At 45.3% G+C, this 13720-nt stretch overlaps 1 protein-coding gene across 6 annotated transcripts in view; it reads left to right on the top strand.

Moving 5' to 3' along the window:
* The window catches only part of KMT2A (lysine methyltransferase 2A), an 85634-nt gene continuing 71914 nt past the window's right edge, over window positions 1-13720 (top strand). For 2 of the 6 annotated variants that reach the window (XM_045483008.1, XM_045483010.1), the window contains exons 1-2: window positions 1-484; window positions 2582-2680. In XM_045483008.1, coding sequence (XP_045338964.1) covers window positions 53-484; window positions 2582-2680 — 531 coding nt within the window. In that variant the 5' untranslated portion in view covers window positions 1-52. The remainder of the gene's footprint in view (window positions 485-2581; window positions 2681-13720) is intronic. The other 4 variants (XM_045483007.1, XM_045483009.1, XM_045483011.1 and 1 more) reach the window with 2 other exon arrangements.

The raw sequence follows: 13720 nt of genomic DNA on the forward strand, positions 1-13720 counted from the left end.
CCCCCCTGTGTTGTCGCCTCTCCCTCTCGCTGCTTCACTTCACGGGGCGAACATGGCGCACAGCTGTCGGTGGCGCTTCCCCGCCCGACCCGGGACCACCGGGGGCGGCGGCGGCGGGGGGCGCCGGGGCCTGGGGGGCGCCCCGCGGCAACGCGTCCCGGCCCTGCTGCTTCCCCCCGGGCCCCCGGTCGGCGGCGGCGGCCCCGGGGCGCCCCCCTCCCCCCCGGCTGTGGCGGCCGCGGCGGCGGCGGCGGGAAGCAGCGGGGCTGGGGTTCCAGGGGGAGCGGCCGCCGCCTCAGCAGCCTCTTCGTCGTCCGCCTCGTCTTCGTCTTCGTCATCGTCCTCAGCCTCCTCTGGGCCGGCCCTGCTCCGGGTGGGCCCGGGCTTCGACGCGGCGCTGCAGGTCTCGGCCGCCATCGGCACCAACCTGCGCCGGTTCCGGGCCGTGTTTGGGGAGAGCGGCGGGGGAGGCGGCAGCGGAGAGGTAAGGGGGCGAGGAACCCCCAGGCCCGGGGTCTCGACCCTCTGCGGAGCCCCCTCCCCTCCCCCATCCGGGATTGTGGAGCATCCCAATTCCGGGACCCTCCTGGGGTCCCTGACCCGGGGCAAACGGCCCTCCCATCTTGGGACCCCCCCCCCCCATACATGGGTGCAGACCCCTAGGCGCCCCCACCCCGGGGTTTGGACCCATCTGGCTAAGGGCGTTTGCCCCCCGCCTCCTTCCCCTGACCCTTCCCCAAATCCCTTGGCACAGACCCCTCGCCGGGGTTTCCCATCCCGGGACTGAACCCCTCCTCCCTTTCACAGATTACCTCATCCGAGCAAGATTCCTCCCTCCCTCCCTCCTAGAGACCTGATCCCGCCACATCCCCGCCTCCCTCTCTGGGCAGATGTTTTACTCTTGGGGCAGTTTTCCTCTTGGGCATCTCTCGGGTGATGGCCTCATCCAGGGCCACGTTCTTCTCCTACCCCTTGGGGACCGATGTCTCTTCCAGCACCTTGCTTCCGAAAACCTGATGAACCCTCGCCCCATCCCCGGGCCAGGTCCCTGCACTACCAGCCACTCCCCCTTCCTTCACCTCCACCCTCCACCCCCCACCCCGTGCAGAGAGATCCTCCCTCCTCCTTCCCTACCCCGCCAGGAAGAATCTACTTTCCTCTTCACCTTGCCTCTCCCTTCACCTCCTTTCCCGCTGAAGATAACGGTGATCTCCTCGACCAGCAGTCTGTTTCCCCCATCTTACAGAGCTACAGTTTCTAGCCTATTGGTAGCAGGGAATTACTCTACCTTCACTCCACCCTTTCCCTCCTTTAGAATGAAGGATTGGTGGCATCTTTGAGAGGAAAACAGTCCACTGTCCCCTAGGCTCAGAGAGGAGCCGCTTTCCACCGTTCCCCCTGGAGAGGAGGCAGGCTTTCCCTCCAGCTCTGGGGAAGGGGGCCCCTGTGAGGGGAGGTGTTTGTGGGGGGACTTGGGCAGCATCCTCCCAGGGGAAGCAGCTGCTCTCCTACCCCACCCACTGCGCCTGAGAGCACGCAGTCTCCAGCCCTAGCTCCCTCCCGCCCTTCTCCTTTTCTCCGTCATTTCACTATTGATCCACCTTTTCCTAGGCCAATCCTGGGGCTTGGAAGGGGTGGGGGAAGCAGGGTTGGGGTGAGGAGAGTAGATAAGGGACAGTTTTACTTTATTATGCTTCTGGTGGTGGTCGCTTTTGGTTGGGGGAAAGAGGGGGGCCATGAAGCAAAGTTATTCCTTAGAAGGAGGAGTTAGGGTTATCTCTCTGATTCTTATAGGGGGACCCAAGGTGGATGAAGGCTCAAGAGTTTTGCCCCTTCCCCATTAGTACTGGGGCAGGAATGGGGATGCCTTGATCAGCGTTACTCAGCCCCCTTCAGCAAAAAGGAAAGTTGCCCTGGGAAGGGAAGTTGAGTTCAGGTTCAGCCAGTGGCGTTGCGTATTTGTTTTCCATTGGATGCAGAAGGGGGAGTTTGAATTGTAGGGGAGGGGGGATGAGATGGGGGATGCTAGGAGGAGGAAGAGCAGCTGCTAGGGGCTGAAGCGAAGCGAAGGGGGGGGGGGTAGGGGGTTGCTGCTCTGGAGTGCTCTTGATTGAAACAGAAAGGGAAAGATAACAACCAGCCGTTTCCTGCGTGCTCTGCCGTTGGTCCCGGGCAAACCCCTTGTCCCCTATTGTGCCCTGCACCCCTTTAGATATACGGAAAGATCCTGGGAAGAAGGGGAGGGAGAAGATCCCAGAGACCTTGGCCCCTCCTTTCAAGGAGCTGGCATTTTTTAGTTGTTAGTCTTCCTGCCTCCTTTTAAAAATCGTTTCTAAGGCAGCCTGATCAGGAGACTGACAACAGCCCGCCTTCTGACAGAGCAAGGAGGACATGATGGGGGCGTGTTCCTTGCTATGTAGCTAGCCGCAGCGTCCCTTTTCCCTGCCTCTCTCCGCTCTGTCTCCACCTCCTTTTCCCAGCCTTCAGAAGGCAGCTGCAGTCAGCAGGGTTGTTTGAGACTATTTATTGGTTGCTGTAGATTATTATTTTTTTTTGAAAGGCCAATTCTGTATTTTTTAAGCTAACAACACAGATCCCATGTAGTTGGAGAACCAAAGGCCTCATACATGACAAAAAGACTGAACCGTTCAGGTTACTTGCATGGAGTTGGTGCTTAAATGTGAGTTGATTTTGCTTTTTTAAAAGATACGGCAGCAAAAAAAAAAAAAAAAAAGACTTACTGACATTTCATTTACCTGCTTATTTTCAAAATTGAGACTTGCCTGGTTATATGTAGAATTTTAGCCCCATGTATATTTGAGTATGATAAGAAAGTCTCTATTAGGAGAAGTGAGTCTATTTTAAAGGGATCTTGAGACGTATTTTCTCCTTGTGTAGCATGCTTATGTATTTTGTATTGAGGGACCAAGTGTTCACATTCCGAATGTTATCACCTATTCAAAAGCAAAGTTTTATGCTGACAGCTTCCAATCGTAGCTTTTCAAGAGACTGGTTAGAAAGAGAAACCACCTGGATTCAGGGACCTAATGTCTGGGCACCAGAATATTTTATCTGTTGGTCTTTGACAAATCACTTTTAAAGTTTTAATCAGGTGCTAACACTTCCTTATCCACTGGCATTATTTTGCTTAGCAGTAGTGTGTAGTGTAAAGCCTGTTAAGGAGTTGCAGTTACTTCAAATAAGATCATATTAGTACGTTGTTTTTTTTTTTTCTTTAAAACTTTTGCCTGAACAGTTGTTGCCGCTTGACAATGAGAAGAGTGGTTGACTCCTTATATTACATTTCAGTATTTTTTCTGAATTGGGTTTGAATGAGCTGTTGTTCCATTGGTAAGCTTTTTATGTGGTAGTTAGAGGCAATCTAAGATGTATATGGGTTGATGGTATGTGTTGATTAGTACTAACCCGTAGTATGGTTCAGTACTAAACCGTAGTGATTGGGTCCTTTGACCTGGTAGTTTTCAGTGTAGAAACCAAGCGTTTTGTTACAGAGTCTCACAAATCAATGATAAGATTCCAGAGGGGAAGTTCAGGGTTCCCCTGGGCTGACATAGAATTCTAAAGATTGTTTCTCAGAATTCACTCACAGATCTATCTGTATCGAGTCTTGTCTGGATTCATGAAGAAATGGTTTGGTGACCTAAAATGAGTCTAGCCTCTTGAAATTCTGGTTTGCTTTAAGTGAATGATAACAATAACTTGTCTATAACAACATGTAAGCTGATACTTACACAGCTAGTAAGTTCAGGTGGTTGAAAGGTGATAGAACTTCCAGATCACTTCCCTGTTTAAACTCCTTTCGCCATGGGGACTTGTCCTTCACTGCCCCAGGTCCATAACTTCCCTTGTACTGAATATCTCTGGGTAACAACTACACGTAACAGTTCTTCATGACCAGCTTCTGTCAGAACGGGATTAGTTTAAGCAAATATTTAGGTGTTGCTGGTCTCCTCTGTTTCAGCTTTTTGTCTGACAATCAGGAAGCCGAATTTAAGTTTGACTTAACTGAGCACAGTAAGAAATCACAGAGGTCTGCTTCTTCGTCTCCCTTTCCCCTCCACACTGTCCCACTTTCCTGAGGATTGTCTCAGGTACTGTTAATGCCACCCTACGGTGCCATCTCAATAAACATGGCACAGCATCTTCTCTGTCGACTCGAATTTGAGCTGTTTTTAATAGAAACCCCAGAAATGGTTTCTATATCAGCAGCTAGTCTTTGGTTATTACTTTCATAGTCCACTTACCTTCTTCCTTAACCACCTCGTAAAATGTTAAAGGCAGAATTTCCATTGCGATCATAACATGGCACGTTTTAAGTAGATCTAAGTTGAAATTGAATGACAGCATTGGCTGATACTTGTTTTCATTCGAAATGGTAGTTTAGTTGAGGTGGACCAAGGCACGCTCTTGGGTTGGGCCTAGAAAAGATGATGTTCCTGTAGGCAAAGAATAGTTGGAGAGTGATTTTGTTTTTTGTTTTCGGATGTTCACTGGGCATGTGTACCAAGAGGGGGAGTTGTTCCTTCATCACCTTCACAGCTAATCCTGAGCTTGACGGAAAGAAAGTGAAGGAGAGAACACAAGTGGAGCAGAAGAAGCCTCAGAATGGCAGTCAGCGGACATGGGCTCTCCCCGCCCTCATCTCTCATTGACTAGTGATGGGACCTTGGGCAGTTCGCTTTTAACCTTACATATCTGATCTCTAAAATGAAAAGGTCAGGCTAAATATTAGCTCATGAATCTTTTCTGCTCCAGTATTCTCATTATTTTTGGGGGGCCGGGTCAGAACTTTGTATTCTGAGTTTATTTAAAGAGTCAAGAGTCGGTGAGCCTACTTGGTAATTTTTAATGTTAGTTAGTCCGTTTGCCCAGTTAACCGGTGTTATCATTGGGAAGAGAAATTCCAGCTTAGTGGGAAAGTTTTCATTGTATGAAGATAGAAGGACTTACCTGTATGGGAGAAGCTCTTTGCTGAAATTGACCAATTTCATTTATAGAAAGTTGAAGATCAGATTTTAAATACAAGTCATTGTCTTGTGTTTAGAGGCCCTCTTGTTTGGCTGACTTTTGTTTCAGGTTTTCAGTGTCGTGGATTCCGGACTGCAAAAGGGAAGTATTTCGGTCCAGGTGGTGTATTCCTTTAGGTGGGACAGCTTTTAAATGAGAAGAAAACTTCTGTGCACTAACGAATATATGAATCCAGAGTGACAGTACCTACGTTGCCCGGAGTAGCTGTTACTAAGCTGTGAAATGTAGGACTTTGGTTTATACTGAGCATCAGAAAGGCAGTCTTGAGAACTTTTCTTCATTCTCACTGAAAAGCATATGACATGTCCCAGTCTTTTCCTTCCATTTAATATTCTGAAGGCACAGTTCTTCCCCTTTTGTGAATCATCATTCACAAAATAGTGATTTGCCTCCTGACTGGAAGTGGAGAAGAGAAAATACTCCCATCTTGACTCACTTTCCATCTCTTTGCTCACCTTGGAGCCGTCCCTCCGTGGAGCATCCATGGAGGCTCTGTGCAGACTCCCAGTTGCCTTCCTTGCCCCGTAGCTGGGGGCGGGGGAGGGGGGCCACGGTGCCTTGCTTGCTCGGAGGCAGAACAGACTCTCTTCTCTCTCTTTTGGAGACTCACTGTTTTAATTGTAGGTCTCCTAATTAAGATCTCTTTGTGCCTGCCCACATTCCACTAGTGTTGGCACAGAACTTCGGTTTCCTTCTAGCACTTAACTTGAAGGCCTTTGGTAGGGCCTTTTGTGAATATCTTGTCTTTCCATTTTTCCTCTGCCAAGGTGGAGAGCCCAGCGGCATAGACCTTTGAGAAAGGGGGAAGCTATGTGACTGTCACTACTTTGGGAGGAATTTATTCTAGGATTGCTGGGATGGGAACTTCTTTTGTGTGCACATGTTATTTCCAGGGATTAAGAAAGGTTACATTACTAATGAGTCTGACATAACATACCTGTACTTTCTAAATCCTATTTTTAACCCCACGGGCCCTAGCGGAAAGAGGAAGCCTGAAGAGCTCACTGTTAGAAACAAGTATTTGTGTGGGTCTTACCTAGTTTGGTCTAAAGCTTGATAAATACAACTTTATCATGGAGTAAATCACACACACTCGGGATTTGTGTGGACCGGTAGGTTGTGAAGATAATCATATGAAGTTATTGATCTGCTCCTCAACTGTATCAGATTGTAAAACGCAGACTGAATGAACATTAACTTTCAGGTTTGAACGAACTTTTTTCATTAGCAAAGACTTCAGGAGGTTCTAGAAATTATTGAGTGAATTAAGAATACTCTTGTAGGTTCCAGTATTTCTTGAGAAGTTCAGGAATTGGCTAGGCTTCTAGAGTAGTTGCAGAGTAAAGTCAAATAATTGGAAAATGTCATTTCACTTCACTTTCCATCATCATATCACTGCTCTAAATGCAGCCTGGCCTTTAATGGATCTCAGTGTGGCATGTGAGAGGAAATGCAGTCTTTATTAGGAAAAAGGAATCTTAAATCCTTCACCTGGACCCAGATGGTTTCATTGATCACATCAGTATGGGGCAGGCAGACAAAGGGCCACTTTTTTTGTTGTTATTGTCATTTCATTGGTCGTGAAGAAGGCCTGAAAGAAGGAAGTACAGGATCTTTATGGCATGCATTAAATAAAGCTGGAGGCCCGCGCTCTTATACCTGAGTGGGTGGTTTTATGGCCTAATTCTCTAATTGCTGGCATTTATGACAGTGTGGATGCTACTGGCCCTGTGGCCGAGGCGGATTATATTGGGAATAGGGAGAGAAAAGGGGTCCTTTTGTTAGCCTTTTCATTTTCCCCCTCAATAAGATCTCTGAGAAAGCCCCGAGGAAATACACAGACACTTGAACGGAGGGAATGACATCCCATAAAATGGTCCTTTATGTTTTTAAAAAGGATGAGCTGCTTTTCTTGACCTATCCAGAGAAATCCATACCACCACTGTTAAATATTTCAATGAGCTTTGTACCTTGTCAGGTTACACACCAGGGGAAGCCGACCATGAGGCTACACTGCCAGACGCTTGCTTTCAAAGACTAAGATATTTGAAAGACGGGTTTGGTCGTGTGATTTGTAGTTGTTTGGGACGATAGAAGTCCTCTGGTAGGATTAGTACGAAACTTCTCAGAGGCCACACTTGGCTAAACTTTTTAGATACCGGACATAGTTAATGAGCCTTAGTTTTAAGGAAATAAAGACATAAATGTAAGAGTTAGTTGGCAGTTTTCTGTACTGGGTATGAAAATTCCCCTTCCTTTGAAATGAGTAGTTGTTTTTCTATTTGACAAATAGACCGAAGGGATTTCCCCCAGAAAACTTACCTTTAATTATCACTGTAGCAGTGCTCTGTGTCCTGCCAGTGGGTTGGATCTATCCCGCTGGCATTTAGCTCTAGAGTTGGGAGTCTCTCTCATGTATTTTATCTGTTTTCTTGCATTTTTGTTTTTGTTTGGTTGGAATGTTTGGGCATAGATGGTTTGATGTCTTTGAGCTGTATGAGCGATGAACCTTTCAAACATCGGGACTGTTTTAGGGAGCTCCAACCCTTCCGATCTGTGCTTTGCTGAAGCACCATTGTTTCATTCTCCTTTTACAGCATCAAAGTAACTGTGGCTTTCTGTCTTGAATTAGGAGAGTAATATTACTGGTGAGGAGTGTGGTTGGAGTACAGTTTTTTCACCAAGCCCTCCTTTGTGCTATCTCAGCTCTGAAAAACTGGGAGAAGTTAATCACAAATGTCTCTATAATAAATATCTACACCTAGAGGAACAAATGCGTACACATGTGTATATTCAACTTCTGTCCATCCATGAGTATTGACTAATTTTTCGATCAAACACAAACATACAACATTGTTCCTAGATGATTGCCTTTAATTATAAGCAGTAAAACCATGTGGATAACATCTCTTTAAGCTTGGTTAATGAGGAAATCCTTTTGTAATCTCTCCGGCTAGGATTTTTTATTTGTGCGTATATAAATACCTTTATAAAGGATGGGGAGGATCTCATTATCTAATCTGTAATGGTGTGAGATAGTATAGCACAGTAATTAAGAGCTGTTAAGACCATGGGCTCTGGATTTAGACTGCCTGGGTTCAAATCTTGGCTGCACCGGTTTATTGGCTGAATGACCTTGGAAAAGTTTCTTAACCTCTCCATGCTTCAGTGTCTTCATTTGTAAATTAGCAGTAATCAAGCTTCGTAAAATTATTGTGAGGCTTAATTGAAATTATGCATGCAAAGTACTCAGCAATTTGCCTGGTACATAGAAATCCCTAATTATTATTAGGACTCAAAGTCCACGAAAGTCCATGAGGGCTGTCATCTTATTTTTTTCTACTGAGATAACTGGGTTTTATTACTCTGATGTCTACGTGTATATGTGTGCACATACATACCTATTTGAGAGCTGTATAATCTTGATTTTAGAATGTTCTTGATTTGGGTCCCCGTGTCAAGTTCATTAACAAGCTAGGTGTAACCAAACTGAAGGCCAGCCACACACATCTTGGCAACAGTGGGTACCGTCGGTGTCCAAGTAGCACATAATTAGAGATAAGGCAAAAAAGGGAGGAGAAAGAACAAGACAGTAAATAGGCAGGTAGGATACTGAGGAATTCAGTGCCTCGGTGAGTTGCATAGTTATCAGGCCAAGGCACCTTTGTGGGAGTTGCTACTTTTTGTCTCTGTAACTAGTGTTCTTTACCTTTTTATGAATGACTATGAGTACTTGGGTATCCCCTGCCATGATTCTGAGGCTCTTCAGGGTCCCCAGGTTCAGCTCCATTCGTCTATACTTGGTAACTAGTTGACATTTGCTCTCAAGTTTCAGCGTGGGGAGAATTAAGTGTTGGTCTACAGAGATCAACGCGATTAATAATTTAATTATAGAATAAATGCTGAGTTGTAGGTTACCATACTGGGGCTTGGAACTTAGCTTGAGAAATACAAAATAATCACGAGTAGAATAATCAGAACCAGATTAAAGTTTAAGAATAACTAGCAGAGCGTAGTATGCTTAAGGAGGAAACATATAGTACTCCTTATCTCTTAAAAAAAAGGTTTGCTAAGGGGGCGCCTGGGCGGCTCAGTCGGTTGAGCCTCCGCCTCCGGCTCAGGTCACGATCTCACGGTTCGTGGGTTTGAGCCCCGTGTCGGGCTCTGTGCTGACAGTGCGGAGCCTGGAGCCTGCTTGGAATTCTGTGTCTCCCTCTCTCTCTGCCCGTCCCCCGTTCATGCTCTGTCTCTCTCTCTCTCTCTCTCCTTCAAAAATAAATAAACACATTAAAAAAAATTAACAAAAAAAAAAAGGCTTGCTGAAGTACCGAGTACACCCCATCGTCTACAGCTGGAGAAACTGAAGCACAGACAAGCTAAATGGTTTCCCGAAGTCATATGGCGAGGAAGCAACAGAGCTAGAATTCACATCTAAACCTGTGTCCATCGGAAGGCTCAGTCGTGCTCTCTCTGTTGCTGGCGTCACCTCTTTGCTCTCCGTACCCCATCCAGTTAGTTTCGTGAGGCTTGTCCGTGATACTGTTGCGGCGTTTCTTTAATCTGTCCCCGCCGTTCTGTTTTGACCATCCTGCTTTACATTTCCATTACCTTTGCGTGGATTATTACCATAATCTCGTAGCTGGTCTCCCTGCCTTTTCACTATAGGCAGTGTTGCCAGTGGTTTTCTTAAATATACATCTGATTATGTCACTTTATTCCTAAAACCCTTTGCCTCCTCACTGAATATAAAATAAGATTTAAAATTCTCAGTCCTTTATGGCCTACATTTCTGCGTTTTAAACATTATCTCCTGAAACACACATTCTCACTTCTATGCTTCGACCATCTTGGGATGTTCTCTGTGGTCTGTCTGCACTTGCCTTTATACCTTTGCTAACGTTTCTCTTTTGCCTTAAAGTCTTTCCCATCTTGCCCTGCCTCTGGCTTATTTTGCTTCCGTGGCTCAGCTCAGATCCCCAGATCCCACCTCTTCCAAGAAGCTTTGACAAATGTCACTACTAGTGGAAACTCACCTTCTCCTTTCCTCTTTTCTTACTGTACTTACCACCACCCTTAAAGAATCTACTCCAGGTTGCTTTATGTTGTAAATACTTTCGATTGTGTCTGTCTTTCGCCCCGTGAGACTGATTTGCTTAAGACTTGACCATTTCCAAGTCACCGTTTAGGTTTTGTATTGTTTATAGTGGTGACTTTCCATATAGAAGGTGGTCAGTGAATGTCTGTTGAATTGAAAATTTGGTACACACACAACTTTTAGGAATACTTTGCCAGGACAGTATGACATAAGCTATTACATTGTACAAGACTTATTAATAAGCAGGATAATTGTGAGCAGTTTTTTCAAAATAGGAAGCTAACTTAAGCGTGGCAGAGGAACGTTGAAGAGCCGTCAAAGATCATTTCTGTAAAAGTACCAAGTGGGGCTTTACAAGTGATGTTGAGGTATCCTGACATGATGCCGTCATCTTTTGTATAGATAATGCCAGTGCTGACCATCCCCTCACTTGAGTGTTGTTTCCGTTTCTAGGTTCCTCAACTTAAAGGGGATGAGGAGACGTTGGAGGCGGTTCTGAGGAGACTCAAAAGATGATTATATGATTGGAAGTCAGTCCTGTGAGGAAAGGTTGGGAGAATGAAAGGTTAAGAGGCAACTTAATAACTCTTCAAAAGACACAAAAGGGTCCATTATTAGGAATGGTAACCAGTTCTCTTCCAACTCAGTGGATACTAGAGTAAGAGAAAAATAGGTTTAAACTGAAGCAAAGGGTAGATACGTAAAGAACTCGTTACTAACGACGTTTGTCATTATAGTGACAATGAAAAAGATAACCAGAATAGCTTTATGATCTTCTGTGGAGGTGAATTTTTAAAGTACGGTCCTGCCTGTATATGTATAAGATGACCTCTCAAGCTACCTTCTCATCCTGTGAATCAATAAGTGTATTTTTATTCAGATCTTAGAGGATCTAAATAAATAAATAAAGCATGGATCATGTTTTAGACTTCTTAATGTTCCCCCAGGGGTCCTGGGGCCTTACTGGCTCCCTGAGTATTTGACTTGAATCGTCAATTTGTGGCAATAATTAACTTTCAGTAGTCAGCTCCAGAGAAATGTCTTTATGCACTGATGTTATAGTGGTTTTATAGGCGAATAAGACTTCAGTAAATGGAGCTAAGAGAGAAATCTTAACATCCAGAGAAACTGGGGAAAACAGTAGGTGCGGTCTCAGTATGGGAAACAAGTGTTTGTAGCTTTTATGTCCGTTTTCAGTTGTAGTTTCAAGAGATGTGCTGCAGAATATCCCTTGGTAAGGTTTCCACTGCTTGTGGACCTATTCTAACGAGTGCTTTGTAAATCCTTTCCTTCCTAATACAAGTTTGCTTCATGCGAATGAGGATTACAAAGGCTTCTGACCCTTGGTTTTTGAGGCTGCGTGGAGGGCTTGCATCACTCAGAATGAAACCTTTTTAGATATGTTGGGTTGCAGAAAGCATTTCCTGTACAGTCAGAGTGAAAACTGTGAATTGGGATTATTCATATAGATTACAAGAGTCTGGGCAGAACTGATATTTGCGCCCAGCTCTTTTTCCTCCCAATTCTTAGTTCCAAAATCTTCATTGTTTTACTGAAGCTTTAGGACTTTGAATTTAGTCCTGGAATTGTATATAAATTCCTTCTTTGAGGTGAAGTGGTCACGAGATTTATTTAAGGTTATATACATATAATGAGGTTTCTAAGTTGCAAATAGTAAATGCTGTCTACTCTTAACCAGACAGTCTCAGTAAATGACTGGAGGTCAGAGATGTAGCTGGCTTCTTGCAGGAATTCTGCAAGGTGGCAAAGTGAGGGCACTTTGGACTCCCTAATTGTAAAATCGGGTGTCACTTAAGAAACTCTGGGAGTTGGAAATATAAGAGATTCTTACTTTTTCTGGAACTTTTCATTGCTAGTCCTACAGGTATAAATTCAGAAAGCAAGCGATTATGAACGCAAAGAATAATTCTCATGATTCTTTATCCTACTTGAGAGACTCTAGAGGTGGAGTAATAATAAAAAAAAAATACCGGGGACTTTTTTTTTGTTTTGTTTTTTTGAATAGGTTAATGCCACAGAATGTAGGCTTCTCAGAATGTGATGGCAAACTTCCAAATATGATGTGGTAGTCAGAGGAGAGTCAGTTGGTTTTTCAAGATACGAAGAACACGAAACTTCCCAGCTCCTATATTAAACATTAATTCCTGAAAAATATTAGGTCAAAATGATGTTGGCTGACTCGGTGGCTTTGTGGTTTTGCCAAGGAGAATGTTGACACTTTTGGCATCTAACTTCATGTTGCTCCTTCAGAAAACTGACTTTACCGAATGATAAACCCTGTTTACCTTCAGAGAGAAGGAAGTGAAAACCTCGTGTTACTGTAGTTGCTATTGGTCATTCAACAGTGCGTCTATCTTCCCAGAAGGAAGGATGCACCCTGACTTTTGTACCAAGATATGACCAACAAGCTGGAAGAAAAAAGCTGCAGTTTTATGGTAGAAACTTGTAATTGAATGAGCGTATAACTCAGAATGAAGTTAACTACTTAAAGTTGGCATATGGGGGACCCAAACCTCTTGGAATAAAAAGAACCATCTCTGAAAACAATGTTGGTGTTTGTTTGCTTAATTTTCTAGCCTATTCAAAGGGATCTGGTCATGTTGTGGTACTTTCCTTTTAGAGAAGAATAAACCCTGTGAATGATGATGATTAACTTCATTTCTACAGTATATCAGGCTTATTTATTTCTTCTGCTTCAGACTTGGAACCTAGGAGTCTGGAAATATACCTTTCTTGATCAGTTTGGTTTGGTTTTTTAAGATCCTGCAAAATCATTTGGGACATTGCCAAGAATCTGTCTAGCTTACTATCTGATGTAGTGTGTTCATTTGCTGTGTTTCTTTTCTTCTTCTCTTTTTCTCCTCTCCTCTTCTTGCCTTTCCTTGCCTTCCCTTGCCTTCCCTTGCCTTCCCTTGCCTTCCCTTGCCTTCCCTTGCCTTCCCTTCCTTTCCCTTCCCTTCCCTTCCTTTCCCTTCCCTTCCCTTCCCTTCCCTTCCCTTCCCTTCCCTTCCCTCCCTTCCCTTCCCTCCCTTCCCTTCCCTTCCCTCCCTTCCCTTCCCTTCCCTTCCCTTCCCTCCCCTCCCCTCCCCTCCCCTCCCCTCCCCTCCCTCCCTTCCCTTCCCTTCCCTTCCCTCCCCTCCCCTCCCCTCCCCTCCCCTCCTTCCTTCCCTTCCCTTCCCTTCCCTTCCCTTCCCTTCCCTCCCTTCCCTTCCCTTCCCTTCCCTTCCCTTCCCTTCCCTCCTTCCCTCCTTCCTTCCTTTCCCTTCCCTTCCCTTCCCTTCCCTTCCCTTCCCTTCCCTTCCCTTCCCTCCTTCCCTCCTTCCTTCCTTTCCCTTCCCTTCCCTTCCCTTCCCTTCCCTTCCCTTCCCTTCCCTCCTTCCCTCCTTCCTTCCTTTCCCTTCCCTTCCCTTCCCTTCCCTTCCCTTCCCTTCCCTTCCCTTCCCTCCTTCCCTCCTTCCTTCCTTTCCCTTCCCTTCCCTTCCCTTCCCTTTCCTTCCCTTCCCTTCCCTTCCCTTCCCTTCCCTTCCCTTCCCTTCCCTTCCCTTCCCTCCCTTC

Source organism: Leopardus geoffroyi, chromosome D1 (assembly GCF_018350155.1).
Source record: "Leopardus geoffroyi isolate Oge1 chromosome D1, O.geoffroyi_Oge1_pat1.0, whole genome shotgun sequence".
In the NCBI taxonomy this organism is placed as follows: Eukaryota; Metazoa; Chordata; class Mammalia; order Carnivora; family Felidae; genus Leopardus; species Leopardus geoffroyi.